Source organism: Lissotriton vulgaris, chromosome 3_1, assembly GCF_964263255.1.
Source record: "Lissotriton vulgaris chromosome 3_1, aLisVul1.2, whole genome shotgun sequence".
Lineage (NCBI taxonomy): Eukaryota > Metazoa > Chordata > Amphibia > Caudata > Salamandridae > Lissotriton > Lissotriton vulgaris.
The window spans coordinates 655652749-655677368 of NC_141689.1; the positions used below are offsets into that span (position 1 = coordinate 655652749).

Here is a 24620-nt window from a genome sequence, read left to right on the forward strand (position 1 = left end):
TTGGGTCACCCTGGGTAATATGGTGGCCAAGAGGGACATCGCCCAGAAATGGGGTGCGCCTGCTCCTCCCTCCCTCAGCTTATGGGAAACCAACATGGACTGGTGCATGCTGCGTGAAAAGACGGTGTACGTGGCCAGGGGCAAGCCTAAAATGTGGAGGTCTGTGTGGGGAGCCTGGAACTCCTACAGAGGTGACATTTGCGACCCCCCAATAGAGACTGACTCTGAAGTCCAACCTTCCCCGTAGAGCCCCTTCCCGCAGTTCCAGATGGGTTATCCTGGTGTGTTACCCCCCACGTGCCTTCTTGTTGTCACTGCTATTGTGTGCTGTCTTGGGTGTGCGGCCCTCGACCCCCTCCCGCTGCGCAATTCCACTACTTCTATACTGTCCTCAGCCACTCCTTTTTCTCTTTGACTCCCTTTCGTGCCTAGCGCACGCCTTTTTCTCTTAGCCTTTTTGAGGCTTTCCTATTCTTTGGTTTATTTATACTAAGTTTGATGCTATTGAAAATTAAACCTGATTGCTTCTGCGCACAGTATTGTACACGATCTTACCTGCTACCTCAATGCTGCCTGGCCTCCGGGATATAAGGCTGAATAGCGGTGTACTTTTTCTACAAATAAAGGTTTTCCAAAAAAAAAAAAAAAAAAAAAAAACATATTCCCATCTGGGTATTCACAATAAAGTAGACGAGTTGGGCACTGGAGATGCAGAATTGACCGGGGTGGAGGGGGTGCTGAGGGGTTGTGGTTGGAATGCAGATCTTTTTTTGAGAAGATTACGGCCACCTTTCTCGTGATGCCCAGGGCATTATCTGTACTGGGTTAATGAGCGCAGAGAGGAGCCAGGGTAACGCGGAGTTAAGCTCATTTCGACAGGTTTCGGGCGTCAACTCACTCATTTCCTCTAACAGACCTCGATGCGGCATCTTCCCTTCCGGCCAGAGGCCCCAAGTACAAAAATTGTTTAATAAGAGCACTCGGAGCGAACATATGGCCCTGTGTGACTTCACAGCGCGAGGCAAAACGAACATCCACCAAATTTACAAACCAGAAGTTAATGGGTCACGTCAGAAAACCGGGTATCTCGCACGTTTGTTCACAAGGCGCATGCGCGTAGTCACAGGCAGACGCACGCTCCGTCCATTCTGTGATACGGAGAGGCTGGTTGTTGCATCCAGTGAAGACAGATCCAGTCAAATAGGTTAAAGAAGATTTATTCTTAAGAACAAGTACAGCTCTCAAACTGCCAGAGTGTCTCTCTGTCAAGCTCCAGTCTCAACTGAGCAGCAAGATCCTAAACATTCCAGTATTGCTAAGCAACGATGACATGGACGGAGAGGCTTAAGGGAGAGGCTTAAGATTATACATCTTAAAAGAAAACACAATATATACAAGATAAGCATAAAGGCAAATTAACTGAAGAAAACTAAAACAAGGGATATAACACACCTCCTCACCTGTAAAAACAAAAAGGTTAGGTCACATAATCATCAAGATACTTTGGAGTAGCTCTCAGCCTGGAGCTGACTCAAATAGAAGAGTCATTTGAGACAAGCTCAGGACCATCCACAATATCATCAGGAACAGTTAAATCATTACTTACAGGAAGTGCAGCACCAGAAGAACAGAAAGGAACGCTCAAAACTGTATTGTAAGAATCCTCAACAGAGTGCAACAACAGACCAGAATCGGAAGAAGTTGCAGACTTACCACCAACAATTCTAGCAATACGTCTGTTGCTCCACCATCTGCCACCTGACACCATGACAGAATGTTTACCAACTTTGACAATGGTAGTCTCAGGATAAAATCTTGATCCTTTGACTTTAACTGGTTTCCTTATTCTAACTTTATCTCCAACAGAAAAGCATTCATTCTTAACATGTTTACTGTCATCATATCTGATCTTGGACCGGATTTGAGAATTCTCGACCCTGTCCCTAACTATATTCAAATCAAGAGAACTCCCACCAGACCTGGTTTTACTGACTACCCATTCAGGAGACAATTCATTAAAGGATTCCCTCCCACGTAACATGGCAAACGGAGTGATGCCCGTGGTGGAGTGAGGAGTATTATTATATGACCACACTCTGTCACTCAACATCTTGTACAGTTTGTCCAGAAGAGATAGCAAGTTGAACAGAATCTTTTAAAATGTGGTTCACCCTTTCCACTTAACCATTGCCTTGTGGCCTGTACAAAGCAGTGGTTAGATGTTTTACTCCATGATTGTTCAAAAAATCTCATGTTGTGTGAAACAAATTGCACACCATTGTCTGAAACAATAAAGCCAGGGATTCCTTCTGACCTAAATAATTTGGACAAAAAACTGATCACATTTTCCGTATTGGGGTCCTCCATGAATTTGAAAGACACCCATTTAGAGTGATAATCCACAACGGTTAAGATAAACCTAAAACCTTGGTTCAAACCGCCAATTGGTCCCAAAAAATCTATGCCTAGTTTCACCCAAGGGTTTTCAGGAAACTTTACTGGAGACAAAGGAGAATTGACCGTGCGTAAAGATTTTTCGGCATGAGAACATTTAACACAGTTGTTCAACAATGTTTCAACAGAAACATCCATGCCCGGCCACCAGTAATGCAATCTTAGTCTTTTCTTCGTACTGGTAATTCCTCCATGCCCCTTGTGAGCCAAATCAACCACTTTGTCTCTAATAGACATAGGGGGAACAAGTAAAGATCCTCTCATAACAAGATTTTCCTCAAGGCTCAATTTGTCCTTAATTTTAGAGAAAGGAATCATGTTCTTATCAATTTGACTTTCTCTCGGCCAACCATCAGATATCAATTTTTTCAAAAGAATCTGAGAATTATCACATTCTGAGGCTCGTAACCAGTCAGATTTAGAAATGACCCCTTCAGTTAACTTTAGGCATTCAACCAAACTTATTACCACCTCCTTATCGTCAAGGATGGATTCATCCTCTGAGGTATTCACAGGGCATCTTGATAAAAAATCTGCCTTAAAGTTTTTTCCTCCGGGAATATGTCTCATTGAAAAATTTAAATCATATAACTTACAAAATAAACGGACTAATCTAGGACTTGCATTTCTTAACCCTTTGTCATTCCAGATGAAGATGAGAGGTTTGTGATCAGAAATAAGTACAAATTCTTTGCCCCATACATAAGTAGAAAAGTGTTTAACACCCCAGCCACAAGCAAGGGCCTCCTTTTCTATGGTGCTATAGTTGTTTTCTGAAGACGAAAGCTGTCTAGAAGCAAACGCAATTATATTTTCATTCCCGTTGTCCAACTGACTAAGTATAGCACCCAGACCCGTGTTACTGGCATCAACAGTAATGTAAGATGTGAAAGCTTCATTGAAAGGTTTAAGTGCAGGAGCAGAAATGATCAAATCTTTTAATTTCCCAAAAGCTGAACTTTGATCATTACCCCACACAAATTTAACTTTGTTCCTAGTTAACAGTCTTAAAGGTTCACTGATCAAAGCAAAGTTCTGTACAAACCTTGAATAAAATTCACTTAACCCTAAAAATGACCTCAATTGATCCTTATTGAATGGTTGAGCACACTCTCGAATAGCCTTAAGCAAGTCTTGTTTAGGACTAATGCCTTCATGAGAAATGACATGACCCAAATACTCCACCTCATTAAGTAAAAATGTACACTTCTGTTTTTTTACAGTCATGCCATGTTTGTTCAAAATACCTAAAACTTGATCTAACTTAGCCAGATGTTCTTGAACAGTATTGGTGGAAATTAATATGTTGTCTTGGTAAGCCAATACATCCTTTGCATTACCAAAAAGTTGTGACATTAATTTCTGAAAGACTGACGCCGCTGATGCTAGGCCAATGGGTAGTCTTAAGAATCTAAAAGGACCAAATGGAGTGTTGAAAGCGGTGAGATCCTTAGACTCATCATTCAGCTCGATTTGATGGTATGCCGCTCTTAAATCTATCGTAGAGAATACTTTTGTACCTTTAAGTTGAGCAAGCATGTCCAGAATACGAGGCAAAGAAAAACAATCAATCTGAATGTTCTTATTTAAAGGCCTAAGGTCAATGCAGAGCCTAATTTCATCACAATTCTTTTTAAGAGCAACGACAATTGGAGAAATCCACAATGACGAATCAATCTGCTCAATCATACCTTCACTACATAATTGATCAAGATGGGTTTTAAGTCTATCCCTAATGCTTGGAGGAACATGTCTGACCTTATGAATTACGGGAATTGCATCTGGTTTTAGTATTATCCTGTGTTCATAACCTTTAACTGAACCCAACTTATCAGAAAAGACACCCTGATGTTTATTAATTATGGTGTCTAATGAAAAGTCATCAATAGTAACAGAATTGATATTTTCAAAACGATCCAAGGAAATAGGATTATCAGTACCTGGTCTCAAAATCATTTTAAATTTTCCTTGGTCCTTCCAACCTAGGATTTTATATCCTTTTTTAGAGACATAAATCTTAGCGTCAATGGTTCTATCTTCAAAAGTGATATTATCAACAAAATATCCCATCATTTCAATTTCAATACCATTGAACGCCACAGTATGTATATCAGGTGGTAATAAATCAATCCCAACCCATTTTTTAAAGAAAAATACATCTGGAATAATAGTAACTGGAGAACCAGAATCAACTGTAACCTTGAGAGAAATGTTCCTATTATAACATCACATACAGGATCACCACTATCTGAATCTTCTTGTGAACAAATCATGTCCACAGATAGTAATATTTTGTTTACAGATTTCTCCCTAGTTATTACATTTACTTCAGTAGGACTGTCTGTTATAACACATATAGTTTTAGCTTTAAACTTGCAAACTGAATTAAAGTGACCAATTTTCTTACAATTAGTGCATTGTTTCTTTAAAGCTGGGCAAGTTGGAGAATTAGCAAGATGAGATTTTGAACCACATCTAAAACATTGAAGAGATTTGTCAGTTTTTTTCTATTCAGTCTTGTTAGAAACCTTATCTTTTTCTCGTTGTGAAGTAGGTTGTGAAGTTTGTTGAGAAATTTTGTTAACTGTTTCTGAAATAGAATGTTTGTTATTGCCAAGTTCTTTAGAAGCTGAAACTGATCTTTCAATACCTCTTGCAATTTCTAAAGTCTCAGTAAGTGAAGGATTTCTACAACCGAGGATTCTCTTTTGAACTTCGTTAGAATGACAATTGACAACTAGTTGATCTATCAAATATTGGTCAATAGGAGCTTCAAATTCACAGGAAACTGCTAAAACTCTTAATTCTGCCAAAAAGGTATCAATATTCTCATGTTCCCTTTGTTTCCGAGTATAAAATTGTGTCTTACAACAATAATGCTTTATTCATCAATAAAATGTTTTTCTAACCTGAGAACTGCTTCTGTGTATTCATTCCAATCATCGGAGGGTGGGCGAATAATTTTGGGTTGATGGTCAAAAATTCTCTGACCCTCTGCACCTAAAGCATTGTATAACATAGCATTTTTCCGCACTGGAGGAAACTTGATGCCATCAATAGCTATAACATAGCTGTTGAAAGACTTATACCACTGGGTCCATTTTATTTTAGGACAACCTGGTTCTGGAAGGAAAGGAGGAGGAAGAATAGCAGTTTGCATAGCCATAACGAATAATAGGAAACAAATGGAAGGCAAGAATAAAAGTAAGTATGAGGAAATAAAGAGTTAAAAATGAACAAGAAAAAATGTAAAATTCAAAAGACAATATAAATTAAAATAATAATGTGAAGTTTGACTTAGCTGTGCCTGTCAGCGTGAAGGCAACGAAGTAAAGTTCGAGGAAAATGTAGCTGTGCACATCAGCGAATGCACTGTGGAGTAAGTGTGCCAGTTAACGTGCAACTGTAATAAACGTTGAAGAATCGTAGCTGTGCACGTCAGCGAGTGCACGGAAAAGAAGAAAATTACGTGTTGAAAGTTGCGCGGTATTATGTTGACAGAGGTTGCCAGGTAACAGTTAAAATGGTGGTGACGTTACGCAACGTAGCAGCGTTGCGCGATGACGTAGAATCGTGAAGACGAAGGGGAACTGGAGAGAATGGTCGCGCAGAGAAATTCCAAAGGCACCGGCAAGGAAGGACGTCAGGGAGTTCTGAAGTAAGCCGGTAAGCGTTGAGTGAAAGTTTTAAATGTCGCTCCGAGGTCTGAAGGGGAGCGCGAGCAATGAGAACAAAATCAGCATATCACTTGGGCAAAATGAAAAATGTGAAAAATTATTTCAGACTTCCTCACAACAGGATTTTCGATGGAAGTCACTCGTTTTGTTTTTCCTTTGCAGAAAGCTGTATTTCCTTATAAATCACTCATGGAAAACACTTGTTTTGTTATTCCTTTGTCGAAAGCTGTACAACGAGTGTCTTAGTAGCACTTGATTTTAAATAAGTCCTTTTTCAAGATCAAGTACTTGTTAGGTATAGTAAAAATAAAGTGGGACTTTTAAATGAAGGTAAAATGGTATGATTATAAGACTGAAGTATAAAATAAGTCAAAATTTGAATAAGAGTTCAAAGATAAGTAAGTCTATGAGCTTGCATGGAGATTAAAATAGTTTTTTTTTTAAAAGAGATTTGAGGATAGACACACCAATGCAGTAAAGCTCTCAAAAGAAGGTAGAAAAAATAACTTATCTTGATGACTTATCTTAGTTGAGTCTTGGATTTCATTATCTTGGTTGAATCCTCAGTTTGGATCAAATGAAGCAATTCAGAGAGGGCACTGTAGTCTGGCAGTTGTAGATAAATCTTGATGAAATGTGAAAGTCTTTAGTTGGATGTGGGTCCAAAGAGGGCTGACTTGACCACCTCGTCGCCAAATTTATGTTGCATCCAGTGAAGACAGATCCAGTGAAATAGGTTAAAGAAGATTTATTCTTAAGAACAAGTACAGCTCTCAAACTGCCAGAGTGTCTCTCTGTCAAGCTCCAGGCTCAACTGAGCAGCAAGAGCCTAAACATTCCAGTATTGCTAAGCAACGATGACATAGAAGGAGAGGCTTAAGGGAGAGGCTTAAGATTATACATCTTAAAAGAAAACACAATATATACAAGATAAGCATAAAGGCAAATGAACTGAAGAAAACTAAAACAAGGGATATAACACTGGTCTGGTCCCAGACTGCACGGAAGTGAGTAGATCACGAAAAAACCGAGACTGACCTACTGGCTGCCGAGGGAGAGAGGGACACGGAACACGCGGAAAGAGCCCGGTAGGGGGGGGGGGGCTCGGCAGGAGGGGGGGGGGGGGGGGGATGATGTGTTCGCGTGTGTGTGCGAGTGTATCTGTTTGTGCGTGTGTCTGTGTGTGCGTGTGTCTGTGTGTGCGTTTGTCTGTGTGTGCGTGTGTCTGTGTGTGCGTGCGTGTGTGCGTCTGTGCGTGCGTCTGTGTGTGCGTGAGTCTGTGTGTGCGTGCGTCTGTGTGTGCGTGCGTCTGTGTGTGCGTGCGTCTGTGTGTGCGTGTGTCTGTGCGTGCGTGTGTGTGCGTGCATGCGTCTGTGTGTGCATGCGTCTGTGTGCGTGTGTCTGTGTGTGCGTGCGTCTGTGTGTGCGTCTGTGTGTGTGTGCGTCTGTGTGTGCGTGTGTCTGTGTGTGTGTGTGCGCGGCGGCGGGGGGTGTGTGTGTGTGTGTGTGTGTGTGTCTCTATGTGGGCGTGCGTGTATGTGCGCTCGTGTGTGTGTGTGTGTGTCTCTGTGTGTGCGCTCGTGTGTGTCTGCTAACAAGGTGCTAAAAGAGAGACAGGAGATGGTGAACGCGCGCGCGATCTGATCCGATTCCGCAAGGTTGCGCGTGCCAGTCTCTTGTCTCCTCTTTTAGTCCTTGTAAGCAGAACAGCCGACAATAGGTCTCTTCTGCGACAGCTCCCCCAGTGATACTTCATTCCTTACTCCTATGATCCATGGAGTAAAAAGGCTAAATAAAAGTGTACTTGGAAAAATTAGTGCAGAATGGTAATCAGAATACCAACCAAGACTAATAGATACCCTAGAGATAGAGAATAGTGATGCAACTGGTAATCTCCCTACTAGTGTGGTGCACACAAAAATCAACTAAGTAAGAAATAAGCCCATTGTAATCCAAAATGTGAATGCTTATTTTGAAGCTACTAGAAATTGTCTATAAAGTTGCTGGGTGAGCAGTGGTCCTAAAATGAACAACTACACCAAGGTGTTTATAGCATGAATATTTTTATTTACAATATGGCCAGAAATTAGTCACGCAGCACAAAATCCTGTTTTGACCAACATTTGCTATGTCAATTTCCAGAGCTATTCGGAAAAATGGATGTGCAGCATTTTTACGACAATAGACTATTGAGAAAAATAAAGAAAAAATAAAAGACTGATACATTTATTAAGACAGGTTGGGGGAAAAAATTACTTGACTCAGGAAATTGACATATAGCACGAAGTGAATCCACTGAAAAAGGCTTAGTAAGGCTCACCAGGGGCAACAAGCAAGGAAATTTAAAATTTAGCAAAGGAAATGTTATAGTTTTGAATATGATGGGCATTTGTCTACTGGCTTTCACGAGGCTGCACTAGTGTGTGTGCAGTGTCTTCATCAACACGGAAAGTCCACATTTACAGTTTCAGAGAGAGAGAGATGCATCTACAAGTCGCTTTAGAACAGTGGTTAAAAGAACATGCAGGTATTATACAGTAAACATTTTGGATAGTTCAACTTAATTTTCTTACTTTTCTGGCATGATGAAATGCAGTAAAGACCAAAGTTCCTTGAGGGAGTTCTGCAAAGGAGTCCCAGTGATAAGCAGCCGATGGTTGGCCTTGAATTCAATTAAACTCTTGTACAGCAAGGAATCGTCGTTCTTCAGACGGTGAGCTTCATCTACTCCAATAAACGCCCAACTAAGTCCGCCCAGAAATGACTACAATATTAAAATATAATTAGGTAATAACAGGAATTAAAATATTTAGACGTTATAAGAAAGAGTAGCATTAACTGTCAACAGCACTGCCTTGTTATAAAAAAAGATGCACAGCAACAACTACTCTGGCGATCAAAACTGAAGAACAATTGCCCGCTAGCAGGGAAAGGCTGCTTAAAAAGGCAGCTGAAAACAACTATACTCACTCACTATTTTTTGAGTATAAAATGCAACAGATATTTTCTCCCTTTAGACACACATTTGTTTTTGTTAAATATTAAAATTACCACTCAATGTAAAGTATTGGATCTTTTATAACTTAACAAATTAACAAAATGTTGGTCGGAAGGACTGACTACCTTACTCCGCAATAGTTTCAGGCAGCCTGGCCGTTGTGCTTTTTTTATGTATGTGTTTAAGGAAATGCCTATTTTTGTATGCGTGGGACAGAGGTGTTACTTCTGCATGGCAGTAAGCCATATGGGTGTAAGCCCAAAAGGCAAGCTTCAAAGAAGCTGTAAATCTCAGCTCAGATAAAGGACATCCTAGGATATCCAGTCCCTTGCACCCATAAGTTTGCATTTCTAGGTCTTAGGGACCCGTCCCTCATACACAGAATGCAGGGAGATCGCTCTATGATCTTGTCACTGTCTGGGAGCAGCTATGGCAGCAGCATGAAGGAAAAAACGAGTTACTTACCTGTACACTATGGTTCTCCAGAATTATCTTTCATAGATTCACATGCTTGTATCTTCCCCGTCGTCATGGTGGGAGTCTGACGGTAACAGAATGACTATAGCAGTATAATAGAGTAAAACACTGCATAGGGAGTCCCATAGGGGACCATAATGTTTGGTTGCCAAACCTCCTCATTATTTGGACCACAACACAGCCAATCAGCTGCCAGCCCTGACATCACACTCCCCAGCAGAGCCATCATACTTCAGATTTCCAGCCCCGAGTGAGAGCCAAGGATATATCTAGAGATAAGAGGTCTACCTGAGTAACGGGGAGGTGGGAGGGTCGCATGTGAATCTCTGAAAGATAATACTGGAGAACCATAGTGTACAGGTAAGTAACTAGTTTTTTCTCCAGTATTGAATCTTTCATGGATTCACATGCTTGTATCAGACTAGCGAGCAGTACTTATAGAAGATGCGTTGCTCAGGATTGAACCTCACAGGCAGTGGGCTCTGCTCCTATTTTTTGTATATAAATAAACAGTACCTTAGAATAGTTTTTAAAACTTTACACAAAGCATATCAGTTTAACAAACAGAATGCCAATAAAGCAAGAGCATAACTTTGAAAGAAAGCAAATTGATACAAATATATAATTGGATTTTTTAGTGGAGGAGAGACTGAAAACGCTGCGACCAAGACAGCAAAAGAGGCCAGACGAAAGCACAGCAATAAGAGAAGACGTGACTTGCGCAAAAAGGTGGAAAGCAAACCACAAAAAAGAAGACATTCTGGCAAAAGAAACGGCGGTAATGGACAAAAGTGTGATCAATCTAAGTAATGTTGAGCTAACCAAAGCGGAGGAACAGCTTTTAGCTCTAGGATTGAACTTTTGCCCGGGTGAGAATTTCAACTATGCTCGAACTCGCATAGATGTGTATTGTTTTATCAGAAAACTAAAATTTTAAAAATTATTTGCGTTAAAATCAGACAAAACCCAAAATAACACATTATTGAGTGATATGGGAGCGGAAGTAGATACTTCACCACTTATGGTTTCTGATGCCTTAAACTTACTTACCATGCATGATTTAAATGATCTAGGTGGGTTGTAAACAGAAAGTGATGCTATAGATGTGTCCACTCAAGAAAGGTTACAAAGGATTGATTGTGTACAGAAAGGGGCTGGGCCCAGCCCCTTCAAATCCAAATCTTGTTTTGTGCCCCTTATGCCTGAGGATGCAGTTGACACGTATCATGATATGATCATTACAGATTTAAAAAGTTTGAATCATAGTGCCAATTCCAGGGAGACCAATCATTTCTGCTATTGACAGTGTTGGAGAGAACATAGGTCAATATTTAGATTATTTTTTACAAGATTTGGTTAGATCGCTCCCTAGCTTTATCAAAGATACAGGCGATTTCCTAAAGAGAATTAAACACATTGCTGCTGTGCATTTTCCCCTCCTGTGCTGATTTATGGAAAACTCCACTGTTCATGACGAGCTCAGCTCGTCATCAGCACAGCTCCACTGTGCCTCATGACGAGCTGAGCTCGTCATGAGCATGGAAGGGGTTAATGAGGTAGTTTGGACAGATGATCTATATTTAATAACGCTTGATATAGAATCATTATATACAAGCATAGATCATACACAGGGTTTTGAGGCCATCAAATACTATTTGGCCAACAGACCGATTGAATACTATGGTCACAGCAAAGTAATTGTTGAGTTAATCAAATGGTGTCTCAACAATAATTTCTTTCTTTTTAATAATGTGCTCTACAAACAACTTAGAGAAGTAGCCATGGGGGCCTGTTTCTCCCCCAGCTACGCATGCTTGCATGTAGGCTGGTGGGAGGAACAGGTCCTTAGGCGCACGCATAAGGCAGCCTTTGATAAACACGTTGCTACTTACTTTAGATACATTGATTATTTGTTTTTATTATGGCGGGGTACTCAATCAGAAGCTGAAAAATTCATAACAGAGATTTATAACAATTCTATGAATTTGAATTTTACCTCACATATTCACAAAGCAGAGATCGAATTTCTTGACGTGAGGCTTCATGTCAAAGATGGTAGGCTTGAAAGTACACTTTTTAGGAAGCCCACGTCCGGAAACATTACGATACATGCTAATAGTGCCCATCCTAAACATCTTATGGCAAGCATACCAAATGGTGAAGTTTAGAGATTGAGGCGCATCTGCAGTAGCAATGAAGATTTTTTAAGGTGCCAGGAAGATATGCGTGCACGGCTGAGTGTGAGAGGCTACAGTGATAGAATCATTGAAGAGGCCATAAAGAAAGCTAATGATCGCCCTAGAGATACTCTCTTTCAGAATGATAGCACAAAGAAGGTTAGCAATGATAAACTGTATGACAATCCTAGACTTATCACTACCTTCTCGAGACAAGAAAGAAAGATTAGATCATTTGTGCAAAAACATTGGCCCATAGTTTTGACGTATAGCACTCTACAAGGACGATTGGCCTGGTCGCCCACGATAACCTTCAGAAAGGGTAGATCGATGGGGACAGATTTGGATAAAAACTCTCCTGAAACCAGAAAACCAACTACATGGCTGCAATCTACCAATGGTTTCAGAAGATGCACTTCATGCCGTGCCTGTAAATTTGGCTCCAATAAAACATCTTATTGTACCCCTTTTGAGGCATCCCCTGTCCCTATCAGGGGAAATTACAATAGCAAACAGAATATGCTGTTTATGTTCTGACGTGCACCTGTGGCCTTAACTACGTTGGGAGTACGAAACTGCAGGTGCACGTCAGAATATTGCAGCATATAAGAGCAATTTTGCACAATGACCCAGCGTACCCTGTGGCACGCCACTTTTCTAGATGTCATGATAAGGACATCAAATGCCTTTCCTACTATGTAATTAGTGCCATACCCAAATCTAAAGGGGGGGGCAATAGGGAACGGCAGTTGAGACAGTTGGAAACCAAGTTTATTCTTGACTTTGATAGTAAGTGGCCACAGGGACTTAACAACACTGAGTATATGCACACTTTTTTGTAAATACGCTGGAGTTATGGTGCTAAAGATATGATTGTAAATAACTTGTTGCTCGATGTTGTATTTATGAAATTTGAATATTTTCTATTTCTAAAGAATTGCTCCTTGATGAATCTTTCTATGACCTGTTAATATTGTTGATGTTTTTAGCAAACTCTTTTAACCAATTTTTAACATACTTTTTATAATGGCATTCTTCCCGGCTGGAGAATTTTACTATTAAGAAGATGGAATGCATGTTTGCTATATGATATATTTATATTAACTCTGGTCTTACTGTATTTATTACTGCACTTTATTCTCTTTTTTTTAAAGGGACTTTGTTGATATTTGCACAAATTGTATTGCACTTTAGTGTAGTATTTGCACTTAAAAGAATGTTAGCACTAAGGCACTTTATTTGTAAAAAGCATTTGGGATTTATCCAAAAACAATATTGTACTATTCATAGTACATATCATGAAATAACATCAAAAGGCATAAAAGATAAGATTTTATTCATGGATTTATCCAGTTAAAACCAAATAATTTTGAGAAATCATTTATTTGTTTAATTTTCATGTATTTATACATTGAATATTTGTGTTTGTTCTTTGTTGAAAATACACTGTGATTTGAACAAACAAGTATACATGCATTGTGTAGGGCAATTTATTTTTGCTTTACAAGACAGGAATGAAGTCTTTCTTTTATGCCTACAATCATGTGATCGGAACGAATGCAATAGGGGTGTGCACGTTATATGCATCTATAAAGTAAAAATGGTGCAGTAAAAAGTTGAATGTGATCAAGGGCTTCGTTAGCCCGGAAACGCGTCGTCGCAGGCTGTGATTTAATAATAAAAAGAAACTTCGCCTGAAGAGCTGCAGTGGTCTGAGTCGCCTTCTTCGCCAGCGTGGGTTGGAAGTAGTCGGATTTTTCCTGTTGATATAGATATATATATATATATTTAAACACACAAAGGTTGCCCAGGACGGAAAGGCCCACAACAGGTAGATTGTGCTGAACATTTTTAATGAAGGCTGTCTGTGAATGATCAGAGGCATGGCAATGCAATAATAAATCCAAAGCCGACGCTTTTCGTGCTCCTGCACTTCTTCTTAGGCTCGATTCATCTGGGCGTGCATCAGCAAATGTTTCCAAGCACCTGTATTTGTCCAAAAACCCGCCCCAGTGGGCGCGGCCAATCGCATGGCCTGCTGGTGTTTGTAGTGCAAGGGTCTTTCTCTGGTGAGATTGCGGTGCCACCCAGTAATTAAAAGTCAAGTGTTACCCCCAGTGGGTCACTGCACATCCATCATCGCGTTCACAGACCTCTCAGTGCCTTCAAAACAGCTCCTGTCCCATCGTCCGGAAACGCCATTACAGCGTCTCCGAGGGTCTATTTGGCAGCGGTGCTCTTTCCACGGCGTAGGCTCGCCGTATTCAATTAAACACACAAAGGTTGCCCAGGACTGAAAGGCCCACAACAGGTAGATTGTGCTGAACATTTTTAATGAAGGCTGTCTGTGAATGATCAGAGGCATGGCAATGCAATAATAAATCCAAAGCAGACGCGTTTCGTGCTCCTGCACTTCTTCTTAGGCTCGATTCATCTGGGCGTGCATCAGCAAATGTTTCCAAGCACCTGTATTTGTCCAAAAACCCGCCCCAGTGGGCGCGGCCAATCGCATGGCCTGCTGGTGTTTGTAGTGCAAGGGTCTTTCTCTGGTGAGATTGCGGTGCCACCCAGTAATTAAAAGTCAAGTGTTACCCCCAGTGGGTCACTGCACATCCATCATCGCGTTCACAGACCTCTCAGTGCCTTCAAAACAGCTCCTGTCCCATCGTCCGGAAACGCCATTACAGCGTCTCCGAGGGTCTATTTGGCAGCGGTGCTCTTTCCACGGCGTAGGCTCGCCGTATTCAATTAAACACACAAAGGTTGCCCAGGACTGAAAGGCCCACAACAGGTAGATTGTGCTGAACATTTTTAATGAAGGCTGTCTGTGAATGATCAGAGGCATGGCAATGCAATAATAAATCCAAAGCAGACGCGTTTCGTGCTCCTGCACTTCTTCTTAGGCTCGATTCATCTGGGCGTGCATCAGCAAATGTTTCCAAGCACCTGTATTTGTCCAAAAACCCGCCCCAGTGGGCGCGGCCAATCGCATGGCCTGCTGGTGTTTGTAGTGCAAGGGTTACTGGGTGGCACCGCAATCTCACCAGAGAAAGACCCTTGCACTACAAACACCAGCAGGCCATGCAATATATATATATATATATATATATATATATATATATATATATATATATATATATATATATATATATATATATATATATATATATATATATATATATATATATATATATATATATATATATATATATATATATATATATATATATATATATATATATATATATATATATATATATATATATATATATATATATATATAGATTATATATATATATAGATTATATATATATATATATAAAAAAAATCTTGAACAATACCTCAATGAAACAGATGGCAAAGAACTGCTTGTCCCACTGCTGCATCATTTCACCATGCTGTATCTAGACAATAGTGCCTAGTAAAAGTGTGCACATTCTTCCACGTTGCAGCTCGGCAAATTTCTGGCAGTGACACTCCCGCAAATAGGGCTGTAGAAGTTGCCACTTTTCTGGTGGAATGTGCATGTACTCTGGATTGGAGAGGATTACCGGCTTTGTCATGGCACAGAGAGATAGCCTAGGAAATCCATCTAAAAATACTGGATCTTGAAAGCGCCAACCCTTTTCTTGGACCAGAAAATGCTACAAAAAGCTGGTTTGTTTTTCTAAATGACTTCGTCCTGTCAATGTAGAACTTGAGAAATCTTTTGACGTCTAGAGAATGTAGAGATTGCTACACAGGCGAGGAAGCATCCTTAAAAAAAAGTAGGTAACACCACAGGTTCGTTGAGATGAAATATGGATGAAACCTTAGGGATGAATTTAGGATTTGTCCTGAAGACAACCTTGTCAGGACGAAATTGGAGAAAACGTTCAGAAATCGAGAAAGACTGAATTTCACTTACTCTCCTTCCTGAAGTGAGAGCTAAAAGCAAGGCCGTTTTCCGTGAGAGAAATTGCAAATACGTTTTATGTATCGGTTCAAAAGGAGACTTCATGAGCTGTGCTAGAACCGTGTTAAGCTGAGACTGTTGGGCGATGAACTGGAGGAAATGTCCTGAAAAGTTCCTTGAGAAATTCCTTTATTACTCTCTGGGACCAGAGAGACTGACGGTTAGGATGTCTTCTATATCTTGAGATAACTGCCAAATGCACCTTTATCGAAGCATGGGAAAATTTCGCTCATTCCAGACGCAAAAGATAAGGCAGGATTTGTTCTAAAGAGATATTAAAAGGATGAAGATTTCAAGCAGCGCACCATTGACAAAACCTCCTCCATTTTGCAGCATAGGTCTTGTTTGTAGAGATCGCCCGTGATTTGGAAAGTATCTCTCTGCATTCCTGAGAAATATTTAAAGATTAAAACTCATGTTCATGAAGTTCCATGCTGATAAATTGAGCGATTTCAAATTTGGATGAAGAATCTGGCCTTTGTTCATGGAAATCAGATTCTGAGAGAGTGGGAGCTGAATCCTGGGTGCCACTGACAGCCTGAGGAGATCGGAGAACCATGCTTGTCTCTGCCATGCTGGAGCTATGAGAATCAAGTGGCACGGCTCCGATTTCATTTTCCAGATCAGTTTTGAAATTAGAGGGAATGGAGGAAAGGCATATGCGAACAATCCTGTCTAGCACATTTGGAGAGCATTGCCCCACGATCCTTTCTGATGGAATCTGCTTGCGAAGTGCTTGCATTTCGAGTTGCGAACTGTCGCGAAAAGGTCCAGCATTGGGGTTCCCCATAGGCGAAAAACCTGGAGAAGTTGATCTTGATGTAATTCCCATTCGTGACAGACATTTGGAGATCTGCGGAGAGCATCTGTCCTCTAGTTGTTCACTCCCAGAGTGTGCTGCACTTGCAGCGAGAAGTTGTGGAGAAGTAACCACCTCCAAATCTCCTGCGCTTGTCTTGAGAGAAGTTCCGACTTTGTACCCCCTTGTTTTAGTAGGTGAAACATGGTAGTCGTACTGTCGGTCCTGACCAGAACCGTGGAACCTCTGATCCTGGGTAGAAACGCCTGTCAACCCAAGAACACTGCCTTTAACTCTAGAAGGTTGATGTGAAGATGAGATTCTCTTTCTGACCAATGACCTTGAATTTCTAATTCTTGGAGATGTGCCCCCCAACCTTGCAGAGATGCGTCTGTCATCATTACATAACTGTGATGCTGAGGTTCGAATAGCAGACCTTTTGTTAAGTGTTTTCTGATTGTCCACCATGACATGGCTCTTTATCTGAAGAGAGATGGACACCCGATCTTCGAAAGATCCTAGCGATTGAATCCACTGTTTTTCCAGAAGTTCTTGAGGAGGCCTCATCTGTAGCCTGCAATTGGGAAGCAACGGGATACAAGAAGACATCATTCCCAACAACGACTTGTAGGTCCTCACTGAAGTGAACTGCTTTGTTCGCAGCAGAGATGCTAGATTTAGTATCTTCTGCACCCGTTCTTCTGAAGGGTAAGCAAAGCTCCCAGAAACTGAAGAGACTGAGATGGGAGAAAACATGACTTTTCCATGTTGACTTTCAAACCGAGACAACTGAAGAGATCCATGCAACGCTGCAGAGAGCTGCGTTTCCTGAATTGAAGCGCCTTTTATGAGCCAGTCGTCTAAATACGGAAAGACCTGGAGACCTTGAAGTCTTAAGTGAGCTGCCACTGGCACCATACACTTCGTAAAAACCCTTGGGGCTGACTTCAGACCGAATGGTAAAACTTTGAATTGGTAGTGGCGCCCCGCCACCATGAAGCAAAGACATTTTCTGTTTTATGTGGATCGGAATATGAAAATAAGCATGTAAGAGGTCCAGGGATGCCAAATAGTCCCCTCGGCAAAGAAGCAATAATATTTCCTGAAGGGACAACATGCCAAATGAAATCTTTTTGATGAATTTGTTCAAACTTCTCAGGTCCATTACCTGTCTCCATTTCCCTGTAAGCTTTAAGCTTTTTCTTTATCAGAAAGAAATGCGAATAAAAGCCTTTCCCTCGTTGATGACGTGGCACTTCCTCTATTGCCTCCTTTTGTAAGAGAGATATCCATTTTGAGAGCGGACATGTGTCACTGTTTCGGAGGATAGGAGGCTGATTTGGAGACTTCTGTATAAATTCCAGGGTATGGCCTTGATGGATTAATGTCCAAAACCCATTTGTCTGTTGTAATTGACTTCCATGATTGGTAAAATAGAGCTAGATAATGGTTGTTGGAGTTTGGACAGGTGGTGGACGCAATGTTGAAGTTACTGTTTTCTAGTAGACTGTTGAGACTTACCTCTTGCTGATGTTTTTCCTCTTGTCTGTTGCTGATACGAGGAACCTGAGGAGCGAAACTGCTGACCACTTGAGAACTGGCAATATCCCTGTAGATTGTAAGGCTGATATCTGCCGGATTGATATGCTGTACAAAAGGGGGTGGTGATGGACAGAGCATCTGAATCAATCAAACACTCTCACCCAGTCAAATAATCTGGGTTTAATCCATCACCGTTCTTTAGCCCACTCTGCCACCCCAGTTCAGACATGGCTATATGCAAATCAGTTTGACCCTGTGCCTCATGGGAACAGTCCAGCCCGAACTGCCAAGTCATGTCTTCCCTGGACCAGAAACAAGCTTCAGAGGACCGGTTTCTGGCATTCCAGCCGTCTTCAGCCCGGCTTGCTTGAATCCAGTGGCAAAGTGAGCAAGGGACTCACGTCTGAGCATACCCTGCCACACTTATGGCGGCCAAAAGCGGTACAAAAGGGGGTGGCTCACTTTGCCACTGGATTCAAGCAAGCCGGGCTGAAGACGGCTGGAATGCCAGAAACCGGTCCTCGGAAGCTTGTTTCCGGTCCAGGGAAGACATGGCTTGGCAGTTTGGGCTGGACTGTTCCCATGAGGCACAGGGTCAGACTGATTTGCATATAGCCATGTCTGAACTGGGGTGGCAGAGTGGGCTAAAGAACGGTGATGGATTAAACCCAGATCTTTTGACTGGGTGTCAGTGTTTGATTGATTCAGATGCTCCGTCCATCACCACCCCCTTTTGTACCGGATTGATATGCTGGTCTCGGAGCCTACTGTCCTCTCGACCATCTCCTTTGAAAGGACTGAAACTTTCCTTGTTGCAAAGATCCCAGTGCAAATGTCGTATCAGTGTCGGCCTTAATGCCTTGAAGGGCTTCATCAATATGCTCACCAAAGAGGAACGGCATGTCAATTTTTTTAGTTTGTACTTAAGGTCTAAACGAAGCAGCCTTAAGCCATCCCTGTCTTCGCAGCGCTACAGCCGCTGCATCTGACGGAAAGAAAGCGAAGATCTATGCATTATTATATCAATGCACTCAGAAGCCGCTCTGGAGCCATCCTGGATTATGGTGGCTGCCTCTTCTTTTTTATATTCTGGAGGTATTTCCGACAACATTTGGCGATTGTATCGACTGAGGAGAGCTAAGGCATTTGCAGCCCTAATCGCTGCGGCCGCCAGCAAAGCACTTTCCCGCTCCATCCATGCGCCTACCTTCCTTATCCGGAGGCGCTGCAGTTGTTGAGACCGGATTTTTTTAATTGCATTGCGCTGCCTGCATCACCACTGATTCCGGCCGTGGATGTCCAATTAAACACGCCGGAGAGGATTCAGGTGCCCAATACTTTTGTTCTATCCTCGGCACAGAGGCTGCGACGGAGGCTGGGTTTTTCATCAATTTCAACCCTTCTTCCCAAATGAAATCAATAATTGCGATTGACCGGACAGATTTTCAAGACTCTTCCTTAAAGTCGTAAAGAAAACACTCTGCTTCCTTGACTGGAAGCGGAGGCTCAAACCTTTTTGAGGCCTTCTCCATGATATTACGGAATCCCCCTATATCTTGAGGGGAGAAGTTGCTGGAGACGGCAATGGAGATGGCGTAGTAGGGATAACATTCATCCCATTCAGTTCCCACTGGGCTGTCTTGAAGGAGTTCACCTTCCTCTGGTTGATCTCTGTCACTTTCTATCAGATCATCTCTGATTGTAACTATAGGAGGGGAGCGTATCTTTGGAGTTGAAGGTGTAGGTAGAGGTGGAGGTGGAGGCTGAGCCTTCTGAGCCCCAACAGGACTTGTTACGGACTTTGTGGAGGAAGTGTTAGCTTCTAGGAAACCGCAGTAGTAGCCATTTATCATATGGCGAAGATCTGTTACCAAGGAAATTAGCATAGAAATAGATTCCTCTCTCACCTCCTGCTGTACTTCTTCCTCTTCCTCATAGTCGTATGACAGTTGAAAAGACTCGTATCGCTTTTCTGTCACTGGACGATCTTGGAATGAAAAGACTTCCTGTACCTCCTGGTACTCCTCATCATCAGTGCTTGAGTTTTTATCTGCAGCTGGAAATGGACTATAAGCTACTCGAGATTCATCATCCTCCGACTGCATTTCCAACAGAGTTGATGGTGGCAACCATGAAACCTTGGTCCAACTGGTAAAGTCAGTAGATTTTTTAGCCTTCGACAAGCCCGTCGACGGGTGGAAGGACTTCAGAGTAATGGAGGATTTTGTCTTCGGAGACTTAAAATGTGTTGTTGACGAGTCTCCCGTCGACGCAGATCCTCTTGTCGTCGAAATTCGGATCATCGTCGACGATGTCGTCGACATCAATGGTGCCGTCGTCGCAGATGGCGTAGACAAGGTTGTCGTCGCCGGCGCGGTCGTCGACTGTGTCACCGCTGATCTTCCCGTCGACGAGCTCGACGACGAACCCTTTATCGACGGTGTTGTCTTCGATGTCGACGTAGCGGTCGTCGAAATCGCCGTCGTCAACGCAGTCGTCATCATTTTGACAGGAATTACCGCTGGAGATACTCCTACCTTCGATGAAGGAGCAGATGACACCTCCCTTGAAACAGAGGATCGTTTCAACTGTGTTTGAGGCAAAGAAAATGAAGAAGCCTCCTTTTCTTTGATTTTTTGCTTTTTAGCAATTACTTTCTCCTCATGAGCAGAAGACTTTCATTTCTTGGGAGTCTGAGGATCAACTTCTTCTTCAGAGTCCGAATCTGTAGAGGCCTTCTTTTTTTGAAGCACAATACTACACGTGCATCCTTTCCCTCAAGGTTTTAGCCGAGAAGGTTCTACAAAGCTTGCAGTCTTTAGGGACATGTTTAGGGTGGAGACAGTATAAGCAATCCTTATGTGGATCCTCAGAGTATAATCTAGGTTTTCAACAGGATCTGCAGGGCCTGAAAAGCCTCTTTTTGGAGCTTTCAGCCATTGTAGGTAAAGGAAAAACACAGTACTTAAATCCAGAACCAAGAAAACTTTCAGTTGAGCAAGGTGAAAAGTTCACAGGAAACAAACTGAGCAGAGCTCAGGGAGACTCCTCTTCACACGAAGGCAGTTACAAATCTGAGGTATGATGGCTCTGCTGGGGAGTGTGATGTCAGGGCTGGCAGCTGATTGGCTGAGTTTTGGTCCAAATAATGAGGAAGTTTGGCAACCAAATATTATGGTCCCCTATGGGACTCTCTATGCAGTGTTTTACTCTATGATACTGCTATAGTCATTCTGTTACCTTGAGACTCCCACCATGACGACGGGGAAGATACAAGCATGTGAATCTTTGAAATATTCAATACATGAGAAACCAGAGACCCCTCTAGATCACAGTGGTGTGCGCGTTGTTGGCAAGCCCTTACAATGGAGAGTATGACTGATATCCTAACAGATACCCAGAAGAGTTTTGAATATATTTGGGGATCCCTAGTACAATTCCTCTTGCGGGGTCTCCCTCTTTTCTATTGCCCTATTCATACATGAGCACTCCATCTCTTACAGACGTAACATCTCTTAATCCTAACACTCATTTGATACATATGAAGATGTTCCATGAGAGTATAAACCCTCCCTTCGAATATTCTCTGAAGCTACTCATTATACACTATCCAAACATACATTTTGCAAACTTTTTCTGTATATTTTTTCTTCCAACTGTTCTCGTTTAATGTTATAAAAACTAGGCACTGTATTTGTCACGTATACTCTATTTGCATGAAAACGATGTAACATTGTCTCTCTTTCTTTTTGCCTTGTGTATTGAAAAGTGGCCGTAATTTACCTTTCTAGAAAATGAACTCTCAATTAGCAATCCGTCTTTATTTTTGGCCATATGTGATACTACAATGTCTGTTTTTACGTGCCTTTGAAAAATGAATAAAGAAAGTCTGACAAAGGAGAAGCCGCCTTTAAAGGTCAAATGACGAACACTTCGGAGGCCGGCTGCTCTATTGTTAATGTAGACAGGGTGGTGCTCAGGAAGGAGAGGAAAAATCAGCTGCCGAACCGTTTTTTCAGGAACTTGTACCCTCCTTGGAAGTCACACCTCCAAGTAGGGTTAGGGAGCTTTATATGCTAAGAGAGAGGTTCTGCCATGTTGGTAGTGAGCAGATTGGTGCATCTTGGGATTGGCAGATGCTAAGTTTCCCAGGAAATGGTCTTCAGGGGGGAGGGAATCAGGTAGCCCATTAGCTACCAACAGCATCCTATTTGGAGGGCATGTTCTGAGCATAAAGAGGGCACCCCTGGAACAGAGAACGCAGATCTCTAAAGACTGGAGAAGAGGACCTAGGAAGGACTGCCCTGCTACATCAAGAACCTGGCTAAGAAAGGCTTCAGTGACGTGGATAGCACCTGGTGGCTAGTAAAGGTGAAGGGACTGTGCCTACTGTGTCCTGCTCATGGAGAAGACGACCCCTGAGGCCAGATGAAGCAAAGACACTCCAAGTGAAGGTTGGCTGGCTGACCTGTTCGCAGCACTGTGCCACAACAGCTTAAACATGCTGAGATGCATTGGTAGCCCAAATATTCTGATTGCCACTCCTTGCTATCGTGTAGCTCCAAAGACCAGAAACGAACGCTCAAAATTCCACCTGAGTCTGCCGGAGGCGAAGGGATTATGCCTCCTGTGTCCTGCTCGTGGAGAGTCGATTCCGGAGTCCAGACAAAGCAAAACACTTTATAGGGCAGTTGGTTGACCTCCTTCACAGGGCCAAAACAGCTTAAGAAGCCTGCTGGGTCAAGTTGGAAGACCAGATCTTCGTATAGCTGCTCATTGCTGCTGCACAGTACCAGGGACCAGGACCCGACGTTCAATTGCTCCCCGCTCCTGCTGTACTCAGGAGAGTCATTGGAGTGCAGCTTGGTCGCCCAGAAGGTGAGTTACCACCCAAGGGAGGATTTGCTCGTGGCCGCGATATCAGGGAACTGTTAGCACATTGGCGAATGGGCTTCTGCTAGACTCGAGAGGACTTCAAGGGACTTCAACCCCCTTTGCCAGGACTGCCTCATCAAGTCGTGGTTGGAGGAGTAGCCGCAGGGGAAGTCCCCTGTCGACTACATCACATCCACAGCATCCTTGAGCACCCTGTATACCTTACCTGAGGAACACTTCCATAGAAGCCTATCGCAAGGAGCTAGAAGTGCCTGGAACTGACTGAAGACTGCTTCTTCCTTCAAGGTAATTGTTTCTGAGGACCTTGCTATTCCTCCTCCCTGGCTCCCTGCTGGAGTTGGTCGCCTCAAGTAACCAAAAGTAACCACATTGAGTTTTTAAGTGTCCATTTCAATGAATTTTCCATTGCTTGCTCAAAGTTAAGGGAAAAAGTGCATATTTACTAAACATTGTATTTGTTCTATTACCCTGACCGTCCTGTGGATCTTTTTTGTTTTGTGTAAACATATGGCATGATGCACGTGGCCTGACAAATATCTAAAACCCGCACTGTGTGCCCTAACGCAGTTGAAGCAGTCTTCGCGTAGGTGGAATGATCCCGCAAAACTTTGCAGGGGTTGCTTCTTGGCCAATGCATAGCAAATTTTAATTCAGATCGTCAAATTAGAGATGATCCTTTAATGCAATGCCTTTCACCTATGCTTCAGCGAATCCCACAAAAGCGGATTGTCACACGATGTTCCCTTGTACGATCAATCTAAAAGCCAAGAGCCCATTTAGGATATGTAGAAAGCTGGCTCTGTATATATATACCAAACTAAGGTATAGGGTGCACAGATTCCAGTGGATCCCCAAAGGCTTACAGAGGTAAAAGTAGATAATAGCTTACTTTATATATTTGTGGTAGTGTGGGAGAACAGTAAGGCTTTATGAGTGGATAGTTTTGAGCATTTATTATACACAATTAGGCAAGAAATGATGTCAAACACTCAAAGCCTGAACATAGTCGAGCCTGGTGGTGCGAAAGGAACTTGCATACGCACATGTGAGTGGCATCTATAAGCAGTTTTGCGTGCCATTTCTGGAACGGAATAAAGTTGGCGTGAAGCCAAATGATGCCACCTACCGGTGTGCAGGGGAACTGCTTTATAAGTTTCAGATTCCAGTTAAAAGCCCGGAGAATGTTCAAAAGATGAGGAATCAGCTGGATTAAAAAATCTAGCAAAACATTTTTCTGAAAGCATTGATTATTTTTAATTCTTTATCTGGAGTGCTAGTCAGAAAGTAATTGAGATTAACCTCACTCATCAAAGCTAGAACACAGTTGACCCACAAGGTGCCACAATGTAATCTAATGTCTCATTGCCATACTTAATTATAACATCACTGGGAATACCCATCCATCACTTCTTTGTATACTTTAGTGTGTCCACCTAAGTGGGAAGAATATACCCAGACATGGGTCCCATGCACACTGCCAGTGGAACCAAGCTCTAACAGGCTTTGAGTCCTAAATCATAAATGGGGTGAAACCAGTCAGAGTTTGCTTGTTTTCCAATTCAGGAAGGACCTGGCCCGGCAGTTCGAGCTGGACTGTTCCTATTGGAGCAGGGTGAAAACCGATTCATAGGTGGTTGGGTCTAAA

The 24620-nt window shown here is 42.3% G+C and overlaps 1 protein-coding gene across 1 annotated transcript in view; it reads right to left on the reverse strand.

Moving 5' to 3' along the window:
* The window catches only part of CHD1 (chromodomain helicase DNA binding protein 1), a 1544591-nt gene that overhangs the window by 1086365 nt on the left and 433606 nt on the right, over window positions 1-24620 (reverse strand). Inside the window, exon 14 of the mRNA XM_086960963.1 lies at window positions 8705-8895. Within this exon, the coding sequence (XP_086817089.1) occupies window positions 8705-8895 (191 nt within the window). The remainder of the gene's footprint in view (window positions 1-8704; window positions 8896-24620) is intronic.